General features: G+C 45.2%; 1 protein-coding gene across 1 annotated transcript; it reads left to right on the forward strand.

Annotated features, from left to right (window-relative positions):
• The first annotated feature begins 62 nt into the window (after positions 1-62).
• LOC119178213 (uncharacterized) lies at positions 63-20,117 on the forward strand. Its single transcript, XM_037429406.2, has 3 exons — positions 63-336; positions 17,973-18,256; positions 18,753-20,117. Exons 1-3 carry the CDS (start codon positions 333-335, stop codon positions 19,047-19,049), a joined length of 585 nt encoding a protein of 194 aa, XP_037285303.2. The 5' UTR covers positions 63-332; the 3' UTR covers positions 19,050-20,117.
• The last annotated feature ends 5,150 nt before the right edge of the window (positions 20,118-25,267 follow it).

A 25,267-nucleotide genomic window follows, 5' to 3' on the forward strand; every position in this document is an offset into this window, starting at 1 on the left:
AATGTCGGAGAGTGGGAGAGAGGTGTGCCAGAGCAGAGTATTGCCGATTGGGCGCCGTGGAGAGGAAGCGAGCGCTGACGGTTCAATAGGGACCAGGCGGTGAACATTGGACTCGCCAGATAACATCGATAGACGCCCATGGGAAACGATATACGGTGCGGTGGTCGGACAGAACGCCCACAATTCTCCTGTGGATAACAACGTGGTGCGCAGTTAAGCTCGACCGACTGTTGTCCTTAGAGTTTTAAACAAATAACTTGAGGAAAGTTTTTTTTTTATATTGTGAAGCACGGTTCGTCACCTTGTGAAAAAGGAAAAACACAGCCCTTGACATGAGTGAGTACAGGTTGGTCTTATCACCCGTTCCTTGCAATGAGCGCACCGCGAGAAGCAGACAATACTTTGAGACTCTTCCTCATAACTTATTCTCACAAAGTTGTCACACTCCAATATAATAATGACACGTAGAGTTTGTGTTATTCTTCGCGATCATTGCCAATGTTTTAAACAATCCTCACTTTATTAGTTTTGAATTGTTCAGTTGTCGTTCAGCCAAACTTAGATCTCTTGTTCGTAGAAGGAATCTAATTTAGTTTTCCTGGGGCATGGGTTTGTATTTTTGAGCGCTTTTTTTCAGGCTCTTCTGTATTACTTTCCTTCTGCACTAATCATGTTTTCATTTGTTAATTACCTGTTTCCTTTTGCTGTTGCCCACACGCTGATACGCAATACATTGGGCTGTGGACTAGTCAATTCACCGATCGGCAAATTTTTCGCCGTTGTCTTGCATCTGTAAAATTGCACGTGGTGGATTTTATGAGAGCTGGGCGTCTTAAGACGTACTATCCTGAAGGAAAGCAGGTGACGCGATGAGTGATATGTTCGCGCATAGGTGCTGTGGGCACTGCTTTATTTTGGGGAGGGGTAATCCTACGATGCGCCCACGTGTCTTTATACATCCATATGCCTATATGCGCGTACTAGCAGAATAACATTGCGCAGAAGAGGGAGGGGGGAAGGTCGGACTTTTTTATATACCCCTCTCCTCTGGTTGCCAACAATTTGAGGATCGATTGATTGATTTGTGTGGGGGGTTTAACGTCCCAAAAGCACCATATGATTATGAGAGACGCCATAGTGGAGGGCGCCGGAAGTTTCGACCACCGAAATCTGAGCACACGGGCCTACACCATTTCCGCCTCCATCGGAAATGCAGCCGCCGCAGCCGGGATTCAATCCCGCGACCTACGGGTCAGCAGCCACTGACCACCGTGGTGGGGCGACGGTTTGAGAAAGGAGCGAAGTTAACTCTACACAAACTTTAATATCGAGAGCTCTTAGTGACTTTGCAAGTGCGCAGATTTGTTTATCCTTAAAGAGAGGTGATTTATTTAAGAGATATTAAGAAACTGCGATGCTAGGTGCATTCGTTTGTAGCTCGGCGCGCGCTTCTTTTCTTACGTTACGTTACACCTGCACTGATGTTTAATATTATCTGTAACTTAAACGCAAAATATAATTAATCAGTAGAGCACCTTCTTAGTCGCTTTCATTTCTTTTTTTAAATAAATATAAACGAAGGAGTTGTCACCGTTATTTGGCGACGGCTACGCCTTTTCACTGATTATTACAAATACAGAACAAGCAAAATAGCATATATACGTATATACAGTCTGACATAGGTGAGTGCAAAAGTTCTCATAAATGCAGAGCAAACACTTCGCCGTCACGCTATATAGTGTGCTCACTAGTGGTCACAAATTTCTGTGTATTCGAAAAAAGCGTTGCCGCACCTTCATTGCTTCCCGGTTTATTTTAGATGGCCATGGGCCTATTCTATCCAACGCAAACGTTCGCTCGAGATCTAGCGTATGGAGTTCCAGTTCTATATATATAGTCACCTTCGGTGTGTGTCGGATTTCGGACAGTCGAGCGTGAGGTGATAGATATCCTCGTCATCGTGACCGCACGAACATGCTGGCGGTCTTGCACGCTGAATACGAAGCAGGAAGTGCTTTGTGTAAAGAGTTCCGAGTCTTGGGCGATGTATGGGAGTGTCGATATTATTGGGAGATGACGGTCTGATTGGCATTCAAAATTAGGATCAACAGCATGTGAAATCAGTTTTTTTTTTTTTTTTTTGCTGTGAACCAGGTCAAGCATAATTCACGTTTTGTTGTTGGTAAAGTTCTGTTCAAATCATAATAACATACAGTAAATAAGTGGGTTTGCGTAGAATTATGAGAGGTTTTCGGCAACTCATCTGTCTCTTTTCTCATTTTCTTATTTAGCGAGGCTATTAAGATAGACAGTTGAGAAAGCTTCAGGTGGGTGAGGGAATAGAATCAACATTATTGGCTGCAGAAAAAAAATCACAGCACATCCACGGAGTGAATGACGATGAGTGGGGCGAAGCGTTCGTCTGTCCATCCGTCCGTCCATCTGTCTGTCAGTAGAAGGATACGCAGTGCTGGCTACGCTGAAGGGATGGACTGCCCTAGACCATAAAAAGCTTCGCCCCTAAAAAAGAACAAAATGGCTTTCGACATCAAGTTGTCTTTGTTGAATGCATGAGGATACTTTTAACTAATTTTATGGGCGCAGCTCCTCAAGCCGTGGGTCGTGCGTCCGCGATGTATTTAGTTAGTAGCAGTAGTAGTTGTAGTAGTAGTAGTAGTAGTAGTAGTAGTAGTAGTAGTAGTAGTGGTGGTAGCGGTAGTAGTAGTACTAGTAGTAGTGGTAGTAGTAGTAGTAGTAGTAGTAGTAGTAGTAGTAGTGGTAGCGGTAGTAGTAGTAGTAGTGGTAGTAGTAGTAGTAGTAGTAGTAGTAGTAGTAGTGGTGGTGGTGGTGGTAGCGGTAGTAGTAGTAGTAGTAGTAGTGGTAGTAGTAGTAGTAGTAGTAGTAGTAGTAGTAGTAGTAGTAGTAGTAGTAGTAGTAGTAGTAGTAGTAGTAGTAGGTAGCCACCTTCACGGCCGGACTAGAGGAGCGGCACGCGCGCACCCTTTTCAATTGAAGAGGAAACCCACGCACGTTATTCATAAATAAAAAGATGGTTGGTTTCTGATGAACTAATCTACAGAAACGAGTATCGGTGAGTTAATGTCTAATAAAATTTGCCTTGAGTTTGATGCCTACTAAAAGAAATAGTAACAGAAAGACGCACTTTGAGTACTATATATGTGACCAGAAAAGGTTGTCACGTAAAACTTGCTCGGTGGAACCGCCTTGGTTATAACAACCACTGTCTTCACGTCGCGACAATATGTACCTGCGAGGCCGTCGTTGATGCGACGGCCTCAATAGTAGAGTACCTAGTACACTAAATTGTTTACCACTTTTTCTAAACACAGCCCAGTTGTCTCTCGTGTTACATATTGCGACAACCTCCGAGAGGGCCGCAATGAAACTTTTGTCGATGCGGCCTCATCAAGTGTGAGGCCCAAGGGACGGCTTTAAGCCCTTCCATAGTTGAGTCATAGAGTAACATAGCTTAATATGTTTCTCTGTGGTTGAATTTTATGTCTCATCAAGTGTGAGGTCCAAGAGACGGGTTTAAGCTCTTTCATAGTTGAGTCATAGAGTAACATAGCTTAATATGTTTCTCTATGGTTGAATTTTATGTCTCATCAAGTGTGAGGTCCAAAAGACGGGTTTAAGCCCTTCCATAGTTGAGTCATAGAGTAACATAGCTTAATATGTTTCTCTGTGGTTGAATTTTATGTCTCATCAAGTGTGAGGTCCAAGAGATGGGTTTAAGCTCTTCCATAGTTGAGTCATAGAGTAACATAGCTTAATATGTTTCTCTATGGTTGAATTTTATGTCTCATCAAGTGTGAGGTCCAAGAGACGGGTTTAAGCTCTTCCATAGTTGAGTCATAGAGCAACATAGCTTAATATGTTTCTCTATGGTTGAATTTTATGTCTCATCAAGTGTGAGGTCCAAGAGACGGGTTTAAGCTCTTCCATAGTTGAGTCATAGAGTAACATAGCTTAATATGTTTCTCTGTGGTTGAATTTTATGTCTCATCAAGTGTGAGGTCCAAGAGACGGGTTTAAGCCCTTCCATAGTTGAGTCATAGAGTAACATAGCTTAATATGTTTCTCTGTGGTTGAATTTTATGTCTCATCAAGTGTGAGGTCCAAGAGACGGGTTTAAGCTCTTCCATAGTTGAGTCATAGAGTAACATAGCTTAATATGTTTCTCTATGGTTCAATTTTATGTCTCATCAAGTGTGAGGTCCAAGAGACGGGTTTAAGCTCTTCCATAGTTGAGTCATAGAGTAACATAGCTTAATATGTTTCTCTATGGTTGAATTTTATGTCTCATCAAGTGTGAGGTCCAAAAGACGGGTTTAAGCTCTTCCATAGTTGAGTCATAGAGTAACATAGCTTAATATGTTTCTCTGTGGTTGAATTTTATGTCTCATCAAGTGTGAGGTCCAAGAGACGGGTTTAAGCCCTTCCATAGTTGAGTCATAGAGTAACATAGCTTAATATGTTTCTCTGTGGTTGAATTTTATGTCTCATCAAGTGTGAGGTCCAAGAAACGGGTTTAAGCTCTTCCATAGTTGAGTCATAGAGTAACATAGCTTAATATGTTTCTCTATGGTTGAATTTTATGTCTCATCAAGTGTGAGGCCCAAGAGACGGGTTTAAGCTCTTCCATAGTTGAGTCATAGAGTAACATAGCTTAATATGTTTCTCTATGGTTGAATTTTATGTCTCATCAAGTGTGAGGTCCAAGAGACGGGTTTAAGCTCTTCCATAGTTGAGTCATAGAGTAACATAGCTTAATATGTTTCTCTGTGGTTGAATTTTATGTCTCATCAAGTGTGAGGTCCAAGAGACGGGTTTAAGCTCTTCCATAGTTGAGTCATAGAGTAACATAGCTTAATATGTTTCTCTGTGGTTGAATTTTATGTCTCATCAAGTGTGAGGTCCAAGAGACGGGTTTAAGCCCTTCCATAGTTGAGTCATAGAGTAACATAGCTTAATATGTTTCTCGGTGGTTGAATTTTATGTCTCATCAAGTGTGAGGTCCAAGAGACGGGTTTAAGCTCTTCCATAGTTGAGTCATAGAGTAACATAGCTTAATATGTTTCTCTATGGTTCAATTTTATGTCTCATCAAGTGTGAGGTCCAAGAGACGGGTTTAAGCTCTTCCATAGTTGAGTCATAGAGTAACATAGCTTAATATGTTTCTCTATGGTTGATTTTATGTCTCATCAAGTGTGAGGTCCAAGAGACGGGTTTAAGCTCTTCCATAGTTGAGTCATAGAGTAACATAGCTTAATATGTTTCTCTATGGTTGAATTTTATGTCTCATCAAGTGTGAGGTCCAAGAGACGGGTTTAAGCTCTTCCATAGTTGAGTCATAGAGTAACATAGCTTAATATGTTTCTCTATGGTTGAATTTTATGTCTCATCAAGTGTGAGGTCCAAGAGACGGGTTTAAGCTCTTCCATAGTTGAGTCATAGAGTAACATAGCTTAATATGTTTCTCTATGGTTGAATTTTATGTACTCCAGATCGTTAAACACTTTTTCTAAACACACAAACATTGTATATCTTTTTGTGCACGCATAAGTTATCGACGAATCTGGAAATAAAATTCTCTTGAACGAGCTTTAGCGAGGGCTGGGCCACAGTGCCATGAATTAGCAGCGGTGAAAGTGGAAACTAAACACGAGGACAAGGCCGTAAGAGAGTGCGCGCGTTCCGCTCCCTAGTCCGGCCGTGCTGGGCCGTGCCACCTCTCGTTTAGTCCTTGTAATGTCCGCTAGATGGCGGTACTTATTCATCATATATGATGAATATATGATGGAAAGACGCGAAATGGTGGTACTTGGAGTGTTCACTAGATCGAAGGATGTATAGACAGACGCAAGGGTGGACGGACAGAAACAGATGCATGCATGGATCGATAGACGGACGAAAGCACGGACGGATGCAGGGACAGACGCACGGATTGGCGCACGGACGGACGCACAGACGGACGGAAGCGCGACGGACTGACGGGCGATCCGCCCCACTCATCATCATGCACTCCGTGGATATGCTGTGAATTTTTTAAGACAACGCGGAAGCCTTGTGGAGCCACAGCGGCCGTGCTAGAGCAAGCCTCATTTCGCAAAACACGCGAACGCTCATTAGTCCTTGTATTATGAAGCATTATTAGCGCGGAGTTGGCCAAAAATTATAAGTAAATATTTAAACCCTAGAGCCACAGCGGCCGTGCGAGAGCAAATCTCGTTTCGCAAAACACACGTCTGTAACGTCCAGTAGTCCTCGTATTGTGAAGCCAAGGAGGTTATAAAATTTTGCTGGAGTGGAAATTCTCGCCCGCACGCGAAGCCGTACCAACCGTAAGATGGCGGCGGCCGCAGCCATATTAGGGACGTGATGAGCTGTTGAAGGTCGGTGATTAAAAAGGAGCGTTTTTGTCGCACGCTCAATAAGTTCCACGTGGCAACCTTTTAGAGCCACATAGTGCTTAAAGTGCGTCCTTGTGTTACTAGTTTTCTTTGGTAAGCCTCGAATTCAAGGCAAATTTTATTGGAGATTTTGTCACCGATACAAGTCTCTGCGGAATATCTATTCGGAAACAACCATCTTTTAAATTGTAATAAACATATCCTTTAAACCAAGAAATCAAAGCCACTTGATCTCTAAGTGGGCACCACCAGAAGGTACCATGTTCCTGAGATGTTTGGAGGGCGAAAGCTGGCTTCACTACTTCTGGTAAAGCATTGCTGGAACTTCCAATCTGGCAAGTCCTTTTAAACATCCTTTTGTGAAGCATTATCAGCGCGGAGTTGGCCAAATATTATAAGTAAATAGCATGTAAACCCTAAAGCTACAGCAGCCGTACGAGAGCGATTCTCGTTTCGCAAAACACCCCTCTGTAACGTCCAATAGTCCTCGTATAATGAAACATATCAGCGCGGAGTTGGCCAAACATTATAAGTAAATTATATAATTTCTTCATTTGTGCTTCAAATTTAGTAAAGTCTCAGATAAAAGTCATATGCAGCACTCAAAACACTTCTGAAGTAATTTGTTAAAAATAACATCGCACGATAATAAAAGGCAATACGCTAACATAATCAACAAATTTACCTATAAGAACTTTGAAGGATGTGCGGGGTTGGAATGTGGAACATGTCATTGTCAGTAGTAGTTTTCAACCATTAACGTTAGTGTAAAAGGAAAGTTTTACTTGTGTTGGGGCCCACGGGACGGCTTTAAGCTCTCCCATAGTAGAGTACCAAGTGCTCTAAATCGTTAACCAATTTTTCTAAACGCACACAGTTTGACGTACGGGACGGCTCTCAGCTAGCTCTCCTGTGGAAGAGTACCTGGTACTCTTATTCGTTACCCACATTTGCTAAATGAAAATATAAAGAGTTTCAGTCTACTGCATGAAACCCGTCTTTTCCGATTTCCTGTGCGGCCTTCGGATGTTTTGGTAGGGTTTGGTAGGGGCGGGAGAACTGCCATTGTTGGAAAGAAGACCTCCGAGACTAGAGGTTGTTTCGCGACATTTCTGGTAGGGAAGGGCGCATGCACCGCGCCATCGTGGTAAAGGCGGATTCTGTCCCACTCTTTATTTGTCCCGTTTGTTAGTGCAGCCAAATTTCCTATCAATTCTTCTCCAACTTTATAAGTTCGCGGCATTTCCTACTCACGGGCGGATTCACAATATCCCCGCTCGAAGTGGCGAACTTACCTAATGTGCCGAATATAGAGTTTCCTAAATATACTCTAGAGGAAACTCTGACGCTATTGTATATGGGAGTTGCAAAGCACGGCGCGTCAGCGAGCATGGGAATGATGGGTAGTACACAGATTTGTCTAATCTTCGTACTTCTGGCTCCGTGAGTGTTGGTGTGACTTGGAGTCGTTTTCCAACGAAACAAAAATCAGCAAATATTCAGCGGTTTCGCTTCACCACCTTATTCTTTTAGGCTTACTTTTTTCAAATCGGGTCACGAAGTCCAAAAGGGTTCGTTCTTTTCTTCAAAACAAAAGCGAAACACAGCAATAAATGAAGCCACAAGTACGATTCACCACTTACAAGTACGAAGACTAGGCAAATTCGTGTACTACCCATCATTTCCATGGTCGCTGAACGATCGCAGCGCCAGAGTCCTCTCTAGTTAATAATAGAAAACTTTATGGTGTTCAGAACGCCGTGTGGCGCCGCCTTCGGAGGACAGTTTCACGAGCAGGACATATTGATTTAGCCACAAAAGTGATCAGCTGCCATGCTTCGGTCATCGGGGTGGGGCCTCTCCGGGCTTAGTTTGTCATAGACTTTATTATTGCAACAGAGTCTGTATATTAGCACTGTGTAAGTAGCATCCGACCATAGTTTCTTTTAAATGCGAAGCATTTCTTGGCGAACTTCGGCGACATTGAGCGTATCTATCTATCTATATATCTATCTATCTATCTATCTATCTATCTATCTATCTATCTATCTATCTATCTATCTATCTATCTATCTATCTATCTATCTAGCCGCCTACGACTTTTAGCTCTTCTGGCCGCTCTGATAGTGGTGTCAATACCAAAAGCGGCATGGCATAACACGACTGTGTGACGAGCATAAGTGACTAGTCATAATATTAAAATCATGACATGAATATCATGATTTACATGTCATGGTCTTGTTGCTCTTGCGGTGGTTTCGTTCACATGACATGTTGCAAAACTGGTATGGTATGACAAGACTGCATGGCGAACACGAGCGACAGGCCCTAACATGAAAATCATGACATGCGTGTCATGTAACATGACTGCATGCCACGCTCAAGATGCGCTCACAACCGTTTCACTAGCTTCACATATAACAAGTTTCGAATTACGGGACGTCAATCGATGTCGAAGGTATGTGACTTGTTCAAACATGATATTTATAAAATGCGTGTCATGTAACAACATTACTACATGCTACGCTCTAGATTTGCTCGCAGCCGTTTCGCTAGCTTGGCATGTACCGAATTCAGTATTACGTGACGTGAGTGGATGGCGAAGGTATGTGACACATCCAAGCATAATAATCACGACATGCGTGTCATGTAACAACATGACTACATAACAAACTCATAATGTGCTCGCGGCCGTTTTGCCAGCTTCATATATGCCAAATTTGGTATGACGTCGCGTGAATGGCTGACGAAGGTACGTGACTGGTGCAAACATGATAATCATGAGATGCGTGTCATGTAAGAACATGGCTGCATGCCACACTCAAGGCACCAATACGCTTCGACGTGACCAGGCGCGCGATCGCGCCGGCGTTCGTTTTCTCGCGTCACGCCAGTGATGCAACGCAAGCGCCGATGTGGCGCGCGCCGCGTTGTGTTGCTTTGACACATGTACGTTTGGGCGCGTCCGGCGTCCCTCCGTCTTGAAAAGAGACAAACGCGGTGATATCTGGGTAATGTCGTCGGCACGAAATGCAGCATGTCGCATTTCGCACCGGTTGTCACCGGACCGCGTGGACGGACGCTGGTCGCGCTGCACCTAGCGTCAGACTGTAGTGCTCGCGTTTTGCTAGCGTAGCGTCACTGCCACTGCGTCCAGCGTGCGCGCGCGTCAACGTTCAGTCGGAGTATATTGGGCCCTCATGATGCGATCGCCGCCGTTCCGCTAGCTTCACATATACCAAAGTTGGCATTACGGGACGTTAATGCACGACTTAGGTATGTGACTGGTGCAAACATGATAGTCATGAGATGCCTTTCATATAACAACATGACTACATGCCACGATTATGATGCGCTCACGGCCGTTTCGCTAGCTCTACATATAACAAATGTGATATTGCATGACGCGAACGGACAACGAAGGTAAATGACACGTACAAACATGGTAATAATGACTTGCGTGTCATGTACACCCTGGCTACATGCTACGCTCATAGTATGTTTGCGGTGGTTTCACTGGTTTCACATATATGAAATTTGGTATTACGTGACGTGAATGAACGAAGAATGTAAAGGACACGTCCAAACATAATAGTCATGATATGCACGTCACATAAAACATGACTACATACTACGCTCATAGCACGCTCGTGGCCATTTCGCTACCCCACATATACCATATTTGGTATCAGGTGACGTGAGTAGACGGTAAAAGACAATAAGACGTCCTAAAATGACAATCATGACATGGAAATCGTGTACGGCATAATTTACCTCAACCTCGTAATGTTGTGCCGATATTAAAGTGACATATCAACCTTCCCCATCCGTACTTCGCATATCATTGAGTCCTACTGTACGTGGGATCTGTGATTTTTTTTAAGACTTAAAGTGTTTACTAGATGGATGGATGGACAGACAGACAGACAACGGATGGACGGACAGACAGATGGACTGACAGACGGACGGACGGATGGATGGACGCGCAGACAGACGGACGCGCGGGTGGAAGGAAGCAAGAACGAACAGACGGATGGAAGCAAGGACGGACGGATGTACGGACGGACTGACGGACGTTCGCCACACTCATCATCAATAACTCCGTGGATATGCTGTGATATTTTTCTTGGCACGGACGAAAGAAAGAGTTACAGGGAATAAACAATGAAAAGTAACAGGTCAGGCATACACGCACCAGGCTTTTCTTTCCCGATAAAACGGTTGCTTGGGATATTCGGTGATTTGAAATCGACATGTTTTCACAGCGCAAAAAAAAAAAAAAGCGAGGACCTATGACAGGGCAGAACGCGGAGTCTCGTGCTCTAAATTGTGTTAGTGTTTTTTTTTTTTTTGCATCGTGTGAACATGCCGATTCGCTTTTCTCATCAGTTTCGTGACAAAAGAAGAGTTGTTTTTTTTTTTTATAACCATCAACAAGTGCTGTCGTATCTTCACTGCGAAAATTCACTTACCGAAAGGCGTTTCACCAACGTCTAAGCAATGTATTGGCCTGCAAACGGCGTCGATATTCTTAAACTCAGATACAAGTCAAGAAAGCCAGAGATGCCCACCCACAGCTGATTGCCTGCGCGATAAAAAAAAAATATTCCCGCTCATATGCTGAAGGGGGGGGGGGGCGAAATCAGTGACAGTCCGGCTCACGGCCCCAACGAGTGCGCGTCGCCATTATTGCAAGTACATATTTATCTATATTGGAGGGTCAAACGCCGCCACCTCATGAGGGTGGCACACGACTTTAACTATCTCACAGTATCTGCGACCAAGTATTGGCTGAATTAACTCCATACAACTGACTTGGACACTTCGAGAGTTTGGCTATGACTGCGTAAACCGTGGAAAATTTGTGTGGTGTAAAAAAGGCACGCGGACGTCGGCTAAAATATGGCCGCCAACTCGCTCCGTGTGACTGACGTTTAAAAAGAACAGCTTTCCGTCAATAAATGTAGACGTGGTGCTGATGAATGCGCCGTATCTTTTTTATTTTGCCAACTACTGCACCTCGGATGTACAGAAATGTCCCACATTTTATTGTCAGGTTTTCATCACTTTTGTTCATAGGTTGGCAAAATCACTCCCGAGTCGATTCACTCAGGTTTGCTGAGACTCGCATCAAGCCGTAAGCCTGATTCTGAGCGAGTTCAGACGAGTAATATTCTGGTAAATTTGAGTCTGAGTGAGTCCATATGAGAAAAAAAAAATTGGCAGATCCCACGTACAGTGGGAATTGACAATATGCGAAGCACAAATGAGACTCGTTGATATGTCACTTTAAAATCAGCAAAACGTTATGAGCTGGAGGTAAATGATGCTGTACATGACTTCCGTGTTATGATTGTCATGTTTGGATGTGTCGTTTACCTTTGTAATCCATTCACAACACGTGATACCAAATTTACTATATGTGGAGCTAGTGAAACGGCCGCGAGCGCATCATAAAGGGCCCAATATACTTCAATGTGATGTTGACGCGCGCACACGCTGGGCACAGCGACGCTAAGTTAGCAAAACGCGAGCACTCTGCAGTCTGACGCCAGGGGCGACCAGCGTCCATCCACGCGGCCCGACGGCAACCGGTGCGAAATGCTGCATTTCGCACCGATGCATTACCCAGAAAAGACTGCGTCTCCCTCTTTTCGTGACGGAGGGACGCCTGACGCTATAAAACGCGCACGCTTCAAAGCAACGCAGCGCGCGCCTGTGAAGGACCGGCGCCTGGCGTGGCAACGTCGTGTGACGCGACGAAATGAATGCCGGCGAGCACGCGCACCACGTCACGTAGAAATGTATTGGCGCCTTGACTTTTTCATGTAGTCATGTTCTCACATGACACGCATCTCATGATTATCATGTTTGCACCAGTCACATACCTTCATCATCCATTGGCGCCACGTAACACTAAATTTGGCATATGTGAAGCTAGCGAAACGGCCACGAGCGCATCATGAGCGTAGCATGTATTCATGTTGTTGCGTGACACGTATCTCATGTTTATATTGTTTGTACTAGTCACATACCTTCGCCATCCACTCACGTCCCGTAATACCAAATTTAGTATAATTGAAGCTTGCAAAACGGCCACCAGCGCATCATGAGCGTGGCATGTAGTAATGTTGTTACATGGCAGGCAAGTCATGGTTTCCATGTTAGGGTCTGTCTTTTGTGTTCGCCATGCAATTATGTCATACCATACCAGTTTTACAACATGGCATGTGAACGAAACCACCGCAAGAACTGCAGGACCATAAAATGTAAATCATGATATTCATGTTATACATGTCATGATTTTCATGTTATGACTAGCCAAATGTGTTCTTCATACAGTCATGTTATGCCGTACCAAGTTTGGTATTGATATTATTATCGAAACGGCCAGGAGAGCTAAAAGTCGTGGGCGGCTAGATAGATAGATACGCTAAAAGTCGCCAAAGTTCGCCAAAGAAATGCTTCGCATTTAAAAGGTTTTGGCGTACTGAGCTCGAGCGAGTCCCGGCTGAGAAACATTATGAGGCGTCTGATTCACGAGTGGGCCCTAAGGGCAAAATATATTTATTTCTAGAGTGACTCTTCGTGAGCTCTACATTTCTTGTCAACGTTTACTCATGTCCTCGCTATATATATACTACGACATCTCAGTGTATGGCTATTCTCGTACGAAAGCAACGACATCGATTTCGCAATATCATCGCATGTGTGCGTCTTGAGTCGCCGCGCTACAACTCGCATACACTGCCTGAGAGGTCCAGTTCACGGCCAGATATCAGATGTACGCATATGCACCCACGTCGTGCGTACACTAACCCGCCTCTCTATCTTTCGCCCATGCACTCGTCAGTGTGCACTTGCAGGCAACACCGGCCCGAAGGTCTGCAAGATTGTGACTGCATGGACAACGTCTCCGTGCAGATTCATTCGATATGCAACGTCGTGACGATGAAGCTCTTATGTGATGCTTCTTACCACAAAGGAAAGCGCTCGGCCTTATGTTAGTTGGGAGACAAGTTCTCCTTCTCAGAAGAAATATTGTGCCTATATTGTTTTCTGCGCTCTCACTGGAAGACGGCAGGCTGGAACAATTATTTTGTAGTTGCAGTGACCGTGATAGCCTCCGGCAAATTGTGACTCATTCGACATTTATCTTCATGACCATATGAACGACGATGTAATGCAATGCAAACGACACCTGTCTTATCAGCTTTTGCGTTCCTGATTCCAAAGTGGCATCACGATGTAGAAGATCGTGCCCACGCTGTGATGAAAAAATAATAATCTACGACGTTTGTTTGTTCCCCTTTTTGCGCCGGATATAAGAGCACTATTTTTATCTTTCGGAAGTTAGATCTCTCATATCACAAAAAGTATACATTGTGGAGAATTCCCATGTTGGCACCTCGTTGTTTCCGTGGTTCCCCGCTTATTGGGTTAGCTAGATTGTCTTGCCGTTGAGACATCAAGCACTCCAGCCTGTCGATAGACAAAGCCTCGTGGTCTCATTCTCACGGCGCCAAGCTATTGTTCGCGCTGCACGTCGCTTTATCGATGATACCGAGATAAAATGAGTGTTCTTTCAAGTACTCACTACTTTACTGAAGCCGCGCGTCATCTTCAGGGCGTCGTTTTAGCTAGCTTGTAGAAGTGTAGGACGCCTGGCGGGGGTGTTTACTCTTTCGTTAACACATCGTTCACATATTAGGCACAAGACGTAAAACACCTTAAAGGGACACTAAAGAAAAACAGAGAGTTGTTTTAAATTGATTAACTTCACTCTGAGAAATCTAATGTCATAGCACTCTTCGTCATAATTTCATTATTACCAGAGAAAAACAAGTTTGAAGTTAGAGTTTTAAATTTATCTGCACGCGTCACGTAAGAAACCCCACAATGTATTTTTCGTATTTTGGTGACATTGGCTTGATGAAATTTTCCGAGACTTCGCATGCTAAGTCTATGACACCCATAGATTACAATGCACTTCAATTTCATCGATTAGAAAATATGTAGGAACCAAAAGACACCTTAACAAACTGATGACGTCACAGTGTTTGCTGCGGGAATCTCAAGTTGGCGTCTCCACCTGCATTTTCTTTTCGCACGTTTTGTCGCTTATACCAAGCGTCATCCAGCGGTAAGAGTGGTGCTTCCGGGATTCATTTATTTCGATTATTTATTTCAATTACCCTCAGGGTACATAAAGACGTTACAGATGGGGTTGGTACTCACTTACGTATAATATTCCTATTCCCGAGTACCTCGACAAGGAGTATGAGATGGCGTATTAGTAAAAAAAAAACATTATTAATCAAACAATTACTCGCACAAGCGCACAACAAATTAACGGATGTGATACTACGCTCCTCCACCAATGTTGAGGTGGATGTACGGTGATGCCCGCAAAAGAAAGACGGAACTTGTCGATTTCATTGTGCAATTTCACTGCTGAGCCGATAGTGTTCAAATCCTTCTCCGACAAAGCCGACGTCAACTTCACTTTGAACATGGCCTTTGAAGGTTATGAAAATTCCCACCGGGAGAATATAATTCAAACATTAGTTCATTTTACGACGAGGTGGACAGAAAGGGACAAAGTGAGTTCTACTTTAACTCGACCCACGACACCGCATATCCTCGCAGAATGCGACGGCGCGAGATTTATTCCCTTCTTTCCAATATGGCATGCAATTCGCGCACGTCGCACTGTTACGCAAATATACAGAATTATTGGAATGGCATATAGAACTTTTCGACAGTGTTACAGCTCAGTACAAGTTCTGACGTCACTACGCAGTATGGTGAATAGTAGCAAGACTGCCATGTCCCGAGCCGACGCCACATTTTATTATTATTATTATTATTATTATTATTATTATTATTATTATTATTATTATTATTATTATTATTATTATTATTATTATTATTCGCTAACCTCCACTTTTGGAAAGGAGGTGAGCCCTCTTTGGCTGCCCATGGACATTCCTGGCTACATAGTTTATCGCAGTTCAAAGGGACACTTATTGCATCTAAGTCCTCTCATACAAGTATGACAAGTACAAGTATAGTTCTCTCGTACGTGTCGGTGGCTTGACGTGAAAACACCAATTATGAGGCGCGGAAAACGCAGTCCTTGCGCTGTCAACGATCATGCCCCCATACTTAGCCGAGACACAGCTTTCAAAAGACACTGATGCATACTGCCTTGCCGTCAGGTAGCTTTCCAATATTTAATAAATAACAGCATAAAAGCTCCCACTTCTAAACCTACGCGCATATGAAGTGCTAGTTTACTCTTTTTTGCTTGTTCTTCAGCATGCCTCTGTTTTAGTGTTTCGATCCCCACCATATCACGTACGTGCACCAATTTCTGCAATAATTGTTTCCACCATCTGTCAAAAGCAAGTTTTTTTTTTGTTATTAAAACTATGAAATGGGAGAGTATAGTGCCATTATTGAGGCTTCGGCTACTGCTTCTCGCTTGTCAGACAAAATATGTGGTAAGAAAAATAATAGGGACCTAAAAATCAATACAGTCAAAATACGACATAGCCTAACATCAGATGACAGTTCGGGTATACCTAATAGGTTCACATGAATGTACGCAAGTGTTGTAACACAATCCAATAGGGAAAGTCAGTTCACCCTGAGACAGATGATTAGACATAAAATAAGACGTGCTAACTGAACATTACGCATTTCCTTCTGTTTGAAGTGTTGTATCACAAGTTCCAATAGGAAAGGTCAGATCACACTGAGACATATGATTACACATAAAATCAAGCACACTACCTCAACATTACACATTCCCAATAGTATGAAGGGGAAGACGGCATCGTGCACAGTAGGTCAATATTTCCAAAGAGTGACAACTGCTCTTTTCTGAAAGCCTGCAGTTGGCCATGGACATTGTAAGCTCTTCGGGTGACTACAAAGTCTCCACTGTTAGTGACATTTATATACATGCTTAGCTATTACTATTTTTCGGGGGTGATCCGACTCGCTGTCTGCATGTTCGAGTGTGTTTTCGTGTTCTGGCGCGTATATGCTATATAATACAAATACAAAATGTCAATTTTTTAGGGTAGGAGTGGGGTGTTCAACTACCCAATCCCCTCCCCTGGATACGCCGTTGCACTATATAGCCAAAAGGGAGATACATCCAGGTGGGCAAAATACAAAGTGGTGTAACTAGCGCGTGTATTTACCTAATACTGCGTCAGCTCTTGTACTCATTGGGCTGATGCAATAAATGATAAGTTGTAAACAACCAGTAAGGGTCATTGGTGTACCGTTAACATACATTATTGTAATGATGTCGATACACTTGATTGATATGTGGGGTTTAACGTCCCAAAACCACTATATGATTATGAGAGATGCCGTAGTGGAGGGCTCCGGAAATTTAGACCACCTGGGGTTCTTTAACGTACATGTCGATACACTTGCCAGACGTTATAAAAATACGTCATGTAATTGCCAGCAAACTGCGAAGTGTCACTTAGTTTATTGTCTTCATGATTAAATCACAACACATGTAGGCACATGTTAGAAGATCAGAGGTACAGTGCACTTGAGTCCAGCGAAGTGTTTTTCGTCTCTTGCGTTGCCCCCTCCCCCTATCTGTACACTGGTTTAACCATGCCTGATGCACTCCTGCATTATAATGTCGTATACACACCCAAGAAATTAAGCACGAGGCTGTAGCATGCAGTGTACCATCGAGTCTCCTGGCGGGCTAATGCTCATATTACCCTATTTGTGCATCTCTCATACACGGTCAACATATAAACATTGCAGATATATAACAAAATAACATAGATAAGCTTTTATAAGATCAGGATGGCTACAAACTCTTTTCACAGAAACGCCCATTACACAACAGACGCAATGGAAAACGTCGCGTACATATCTTGACTCAGGATAGCGTCCCCGCATAAGATCCCCGGTTGTGTACGAAGGCTTTGGTTATCGACCTAAAGCAGAAACTTTATACCAACCCCTTGCACAAGATATAGTGTCTTTCTTGCTCATTACTCGCACAATATGATGATACATTCACCTTTTCATAAGTAAAGTCGAAGACAAGCGCAACACCACAACTAGATGACCCCTTATTTACCAAGGGCTCACCAGCCCCTGGCATTCGAAGCTCATTAGTCAAACAAGGCGCTTCGCCTTCCTCTCTCTACTGCGACGATCTGTAACTTACAAGAATTATCTAGCGAAGCTCCAGTCTTAACCCACCGCACAAACGTGTGCAACAAGTACGCTCAGCGACACCATGACTTATCGTAAACTCTCTTGTTGGCACATTTCCACTGATGTTCAGCGTCTCGAAAATCGTTAGCGCAATCGCGTTAAGTTAGGGAAGCATACACAACTGGGCCATCGTGTAGCCTATTCTGTCCTCAAGTCGGGCGTTATAATTTTCTAAAAACACCATCTATATGGGATGCATGTGTTAGCAGCCTGAGGATACCATGTCGCCCTTCTTTAGACAGTGCTTTGTAACAAGTCAACCCTTTGCAGGTTCGCCGTACGAAGCCTACCCTCCTCCGGCTGGAGTGCAACCCTTTCCACAACCAGCACCCGTAGCAGGAGGCCAGGGACAACCACCGCCGCCTTATTATCCGTCACCGCCACCGACCTTACCCACCGCCGGGGTGCAGCCTGCTCCCTATCCACCAGGCTACGTCCCACCACCACAGCCTGTGGTGGTGCAGCCATCTTACAACCCGACATACGTCACCGCGCCACCATCGGCGCCACCCGTCACAGTGATTGTGCAGCAACAGCCCGGCACAACAACAGCGGTGAGTGCGCCCCGTATTCGCTGTCCTAGACAAAGTTTACGTAAACCACAGACTTCATCGTGATAGTGTTCATAGTCGCAGGCATTCTACGGTAGAACGTTCCTGTTGCATGCACTTCTCCTCTTTAATGCACCATTACGACTAGACCACGGGAAGCAGACCAATGTGTTGCTGGAATCCTTTTCAGCACAAAACGACCCCAAAGAACAGTAGACGGTACAAAGCACTCTGTTTTGTCTCCTGTATTCTAGTGTCATTTTGCGCTGAAAAAGCACTGTTGATTTGTGCCAACTAGCCCTCCAACCAACGGCGTTGTGACCCTTATCACACTTAGGTGATCATGTGACAAATACGTTTAAAGTAAGTCCTATCTCTCCTTCACACAATTGTCGATGTGAAAGATACCTTTTTTTCTTATCCGGCCCTTCTCTAAGTCAAGTTGTACGGTATCCGAGCAAAGTCACTTGTTTCATTTTTTCTCCGTCTATTCTATCAGCCAACGCAGGTTGTTAGGCCACCCCCGCAGCAGCACCAAAGTGGTAGCAGCAGTGCCATGGGCATGGCAGGTGCCGCGGCAGTAGGTATGATGGCGGGCGCCGCTGTGGCAGGAGTAGCGGCGGCTGCGCACGGTCACAACAGTCACCACCACCACCACGCCCCGCCGCACATACCGCACCGGCCAGGACTACTGAGCCGAGGGCACCGCGGTCCGGTCAACGTGCACATTCACCCGCAGCCAACGCACTGGGCGGCCAGGCTCGCCATGCGAGCGAAGGAGCGACGACATCACTAACTGCAACCGGCGGGGTCATGTGGCGGGATGGTGGTTTAATCGAACAAATAGCAGGGTGCCCAACACGTTAGGTTTATATACTGTTTCCCAATTGAAAAAAAAACATGCCACTACAAATCATACCACGGATACGACCGGAGCTCACTATGTGTTACGTTTGCTACCAGTGGAAGATACTGTTTTCTGTAAGTAAAACATGGACAAAAATCTGTGCAGGATGTGTTTCAAAAGAGGCGTTGTTCAAACACTAGCTCAAAACTAACAGTGTGATGACAGTCACCTCTGAAACTACGGAACAAGTTTCAGGTAGCTGCGAAAAAATGTACCGACGGTAAGAAGGCGTTTCCTTATCATAGTCATTCTTAAAGTTCCCTCAGAAACTATAGCGCTAACGGATAAAGCAAGAATTGAAAAGGTGCCTTTGATAAGGAGACTTTGAAGTGACATGTGTGAGGAATGCATTATTTCCAACTGCGTATTATTTCGGTGGCCACCTGATTATTTATGTCCAGATGAGAGTGATATATTCGGACATTTGATAATGCAGGGAAGTGATGCTTACCTTTTGTACCACGAAAATTCCAAAAATCTGTAAATCACATGTCAGTGACCCACAGGAGCAGACAAGGTGGGGTGATTGAATTATCCCGCACGTCGAACCTTGGCTAGTGAAGGAATAACACAGGGCAGAAATTTCGGTGGCGCTAAATATTTGTAGTTCCACGATTTATTTTTTTTTCTGCATATAACTTCTATACACTGTCCGATCAAAATAAACATGAGCCGATAACGTTTGCTCCGCTATCTATGACCAGCCTCAGAGATTAACGAATTTGTTGGAGAAAGTCTGCTCAAGATATGTCCTCGGGTTCGTTCAATAAGCGAGCAAAATGGCAAGTGTCTTGCCGGCCTTCGCGGTGACGGTTATTGAAAGGGAGGACTTGCGTGACATGATACGTTATAATACCGAGGCCTCTATGCATACAAGTGGGGCCTCGACTATACACCAATGTACATATACACACTCTATCAATTGTTGTATATGAATAAAGCTTTTCTGCACGCTGTTGTATCTGTATCAGTTTCATATAATTGTGCGTTGATAAAGTCTACTATAGAACGATGCATGCAAAAGGAACTTCCGGGCTATGTTCATCAGCAGCACCATCAATCTAATATTTTAAAAAGAACTCACTTGTTGTTATGCACACACTCTTGGGTTGTCAACAAAAGGCTTTGCAACAATCTCCAAAGTATATTGTCGAATGGCTTCATTAGAAGAGCCTACACACAGTTTGCACTGACGTCCTCGTGGTCGCCACCTTCTGGCTCCCATCTGGTTGAGACGCTGCGTGAGCCCGAACGGTGACAATATATTCCTGCCAGAGTCTCCCGCGTTCCCCCTTTGGCGCGGCTCACGAACAGAAGTGGAGAGAGCACAAAAGAACGCGGGGACCGAACGACTGTGAGTACTCCTTTGCACTGACACTCTCATGAGGAAAAAAAAAGACACTGTGGCCGCCATCTTAGGGCCCACAGCGCAGAGAAGCTATCTGTGACGTCACGTGAGAATTGTGTATTGCGTCACAAATCGGCAGCCGCAAGTTTTCTTCAGAATCCATCACGTACAAGCGGTGCTATGTACAGCGGTCTGTAGTGGGCTTCAAGCGATTCCTCACTTCTTTAGGCAACTGCACTGACAGCTATGCGTATAGGGTAATGACAAGGGGGCTAGAAGATGCTTCCGGTCCACGCCGTTCATCACGGCGCGTCGTGACCTTGAGCACTTCTTTTTTAGTTCAAAAGCGGGCTTACTTTCAGTGCGCGGAGATGGGGGGGGGGGGGGTAGTCGCAGTAACTATGTCGCCCATGATGCTCCAATCAGCCATGACCGCATACATTGGGTTCATGGAGCAGTTATTTATACATTGGATCTTATGATATCATTTGATCATTGAAAAGGATACATATCTAGCAGAATTTGAGAATTATTCGTAAATTTTACACCGTGTAACGCGTCATTATATTTTACTCGGCGCACATGAAAGACGCCTCTTCGTGCACCGAGCTGTGTTGTCACGTGTGAACTTTATTGTTTTCGAGTGTGACAGCCTTCAGCACAGCAAACGCAGTGAACAGCGAGCGCGTGAAAACCTGGTGAGCGTTGAGGATAAACATGCTAGGAGCAATGCCAAATATAATGGAGATCAACTGCCGCTGGCCCTGAAAGGGAGCGCCCGTAAAAATGAAAATCTAAGTGTGTTCCGTTGCGACCTCACGGTGAGACCAAGACTTTGAAAAGGCGTTGCCCATTGGCGTTGCTTCAGACCCCACGACGCGCTTAAGCTGGAAATCGTTTCTGTTTGTCTCCGCAAGAAGATACACTGTATACCACATTACACGCATACAGATGCGATGCAGCTTATGACGGTGTTAAATCCAGTGTGCGTAACCAACATTACTGCGCAAGCGCAACAACTGTCCCAAGCACTGCCCGAACGTGCTCACAAGCTAGCACGTAACAGCCTGTGTAAAGGGCTGGGTAACACACTCTGGTCCCTCCCCCTAACACTCTTTTAGCAATCATGTGATGACATCGGAAAACGAGATACTGCAGACGCGCGATGAACATACGTGCTTGGTGCTCCTGCCATGGTCGTAGGCAGGATTTTTTCTTGGGAGGTGCAAACCAATGTTGCATCGGGAAGGCGGACAGCCCTGGTGGAGCTTGGGTGTGGGCGAATGCTGGTGAAGCTCGAGGGGGGCAAGTTCCCCTGCCGAGGTACTCTGTCATCCTTTATAAAAGGGATCACGGTAGCGCGTGGCCAGCACTCTGATGATGATGATGATGATGATTAAAGGCCTCCCCTTTGAATCGGGGTGACGGCATGCGCCATCTAGCCTACCTTAATAGTTCGAGTTTAAATTTTGTCCCTCAACTCGGATGTCTTTTTAATTTTGCCCAGCCGCTACTCTTGGCTGGGATGTTATTTTATCGACTTCTCTGCTTTTCCTCCACCAATACTCCAGCCGCTGCTTAGTAATACCTACTGCTGACCAGTTAATGCTTCCATCAACCGCGAAGCCCAGCGCCTCAGGAAGTGTGACCTTCCCCCCATTTCTATCCGGCTGAATCTTTTGGCATTCCATGACTATGTGGTCGATTGTTTCTTTATTTATGCCACATCCAACACATGTCTCATCCTGTGACGAATATTTGCTCCTGTAAGTTAGAGTTCTCAAGCAGCCAGCCCGCGCCTCAAAGAGCAACGCACTACCTTTATTGTTGTCATAAAAGTTCTCTTTCCGGATCTCTTGTTTGCTTGCCTTGTAGATTCCCAGCGATCCCTTCTTTTCCATCCTCTCTTTCCACATGAGCGTCTCTGTATCCCTCACTTGCTTTTTAACTGGCCCCCTTTGCTTATTTGCCGCGGTCAAGTTATATTTAGTCGCCAGCTTTCGCGTCCTCTTCCGCCATTGGGTGTCCACACCTTTCAGGCACAGGTATCTGTGCACTGTGGCTGCCCAGTTCTTCTCATCTAAATGTCTAAGTCGCTCCTCAAACCGTATTTTACTTTGTGCTTCCCTCGCCTCAAATGAAGCCCAACCCATATCGCCCTGTACAGCCTCGTTTGTAGTCTTACTGTGAGCTCCCAGAGCTAACCTGCCGACTGCCTTTTGGTTAACCTCCAGCCCCGACAGGATATCTGACTTTAAGCATAATACGGCATTAGAGAACGTGAGCGCCGGCACCATTACCCCTTTCCAGATGTCTCGTACTACCTCGTACTTATTGTGTCCCCAAAGTGCTCTATGTTTCATTACTGCTGCATTTCGTCTCCCTTTCAGTTTGAGGTGTTCTTCATGAGCATTCAGGTAGCCTTTTCCTTCATTAGGCCAGATCCCCAAGTATTTGTACTTATTTACTAATGGTATGTCTTCCTGTTGTATCCTTATTGGTGCTACATGAGCTTCCTCGTTGAACACCATGACTCCAGATTTCTGTGGGTTAAAATGTAGGCCTAGGTACGTTGCCTCATCACCATCACCTCTGCGGCGGTCGCCCTCAGCGCCATCAACCGACGGCGTTAGAAAACACGTTCGCTTTCGGCGTCACCTATCGGCGAAGTAAATAACCAGTCATGGCCAGTCACAGCTGGTCTCGAGACGCACGCCTCCAAGCTAGGGTGGCTTATCTGGGCTGGCCGTGGCCGGCCGTGACTAGTTATTTGTGATGTGTGTCGTCCGCGTACCACGGTATATTTGTTCGCAGCCGACAAGGTGCTGCAGGTTTCGCCGGCCGTGCTATTATAGTGAGAGCGTAATCCAGAAGAGCTTGTCTACAGGTTATTTTGTTCGCTGATAGCTTACGCCGAAAGCAAACGTGTTTTCTCTCGCTGTACATTGATGGCACTGTAGGCGGTCGCCGCAGAGCGCCGGCCACGCGCTCCCGTGTTCTTTTTCATAAAGGACGACAGAGCACATATAGCTTCCGCGTGGCGTGGTGATGAACCCACGTGGCGTGCTCCAACAAGAGCCCGGTACGAGTAACAGCAACAGGAACTCCAGTGAATTCATGGTGTGCTCCACTTGCAAGGATGCGTTAACATCGAGCAAGATGCCTGGGATAAACGGAATTTTAGGTCGACCCATGCGCTGCTTTGCATGCTAAGCATGGTTTCCTTTACGCGAAGATGTTGTAATTTTTTATAGTCTAACCTTGTCTCACATCAGGCGTATAATCGGCAGTATCGGCCGAACAGTATAATAGATGGCGCTGTCTCATAGAAGTACATACAAACTGCAGTTGAGTGAGGATATTCTAGGTTGCGCTGTACCGCTACTCTTCGATTGGCTGCTGCACGGTCTGTGCCTGGGTGCGCGGGGAGCGAGTGCCTCTCACTCTCCTGAATCGTCCCCGTACGTGTCGGTTGGTTGGTTGGTGGGGCATGGGGCGAAGCAGAGCGGTGGGCGCGGAGAAGCGCGGCGGCTCACGCTCGTCGCCAGACAGACAGACGGGCGGATGCACAGATGAATGGACGGATAGAGGGACGCTTCGCGCCACTCACAATCATTCACTCCGTGGATATGCTGTGAATATTTAGGTGTTTAAAACTCACACTCATGCACCCCACGGAAGGGGCGTAACGCGCAGGAGTACGTCCATTTCATGGGCACCGTTCACAGAATTACATTCTTTATGTAACAATATTAGGGGGGTTAATGTCACAACTACACTCTTATAGCAAAGGTGCTTAAGCACGCATACATCCTAACGCCTTTTCAAAAATATCCATATATAACCGCAACCACCCACATCCCTCCCATTTATGTCTGTATATGTGTGACGACCAAAAAACCGACACCGTCAGCGTAGGCCCGACGAATGCGATGAATAAAAATTATAATCCATTTCATACATCAGGTGCAACGCTCTGGAACTGCAAGCAGTTCGACCGGCAAAATGTATAACTCCGCGCGTTTCGTGATCACTCGCGTGACATCTAATAGGTGCCGGTGCACCCTCGCATTTCTTTGTGCTCCCCTTTGGCGCGACTGGGGAACAGAAGAAAGCGGGGTAAGCACAAAAGAACGCGGGTATCTAATGACCCTGTGATGTCCTATCCTGCGCTGACACTGAAAGTCCATCGTGATGTACCCAGAGTAGGTAGCCTGTAACGCCACGTGAAAACTAAGCTATACAGCCACATAACAATAGACGTTCAACGGCGTGGTTCTTTTTAAAGGGGTACTGACACAAAATTTCGAAGCCGAAATAGCCTGCGGGGTCGATTCTCGTGAACATCCGTAATATCATCTGCAAGATATCAACAGCGAATATAGATTGAAAGGTACTTTAAAGTAATATTGAAGTTTGCGTGAGCGACCGACTCCATAGCGCTATAGACACCCTCGGAGGTGACCTCGAGGTGACCCCCTACTTCCCTCACGTCACCACGTTGCGGTCAACAAAACAAGTTATGACGACGTCATCGCCACCACTTTTTGCCGCGTTAGTTCCCGAAATCTATATTTCTCGGCGGCTGGTGGCGATTTCGGGGCCGTGGCACACGCTTAGAAAGTTGTGTGTTTGGCGACATTCCAGTGCCATTTGTTATTCGAAGGTAACTCTTGTTGCGGATCGTGCGGAAGTGCGTCACAGTTCTGTGTGCTGACGTGGCCAAGAGTTGCACACACTAGGTGGCGACAGCTGCACT

Source organism: Rhipicephalus microplus, chromosome 1, assembly GCF_043290135.1.
Source record: "Rhipicephalus microplus isolate Deutch F79 chromosome 1, USDA_Rmic, whole genome shotgun sequence".
Classification (NCBI taxonomy): Eukaryota; Metazoa; Arthropoda; class Arachnida; order Ixodida; family Ixodidae; genus Rhipicephalus; species Rhipicephalus microplus.

Coding starts and splice junctions, on each gene's coding strand:
- LOC119178213 (XM_037429406.2), top strand. Junction 18,257..18,752: donor AGCCCGGCACAACAACAGCG/GTGAGTGCGCCC, acceptor CTATTCTATCAG/CCAACGCAGGTTGTTAGGCC.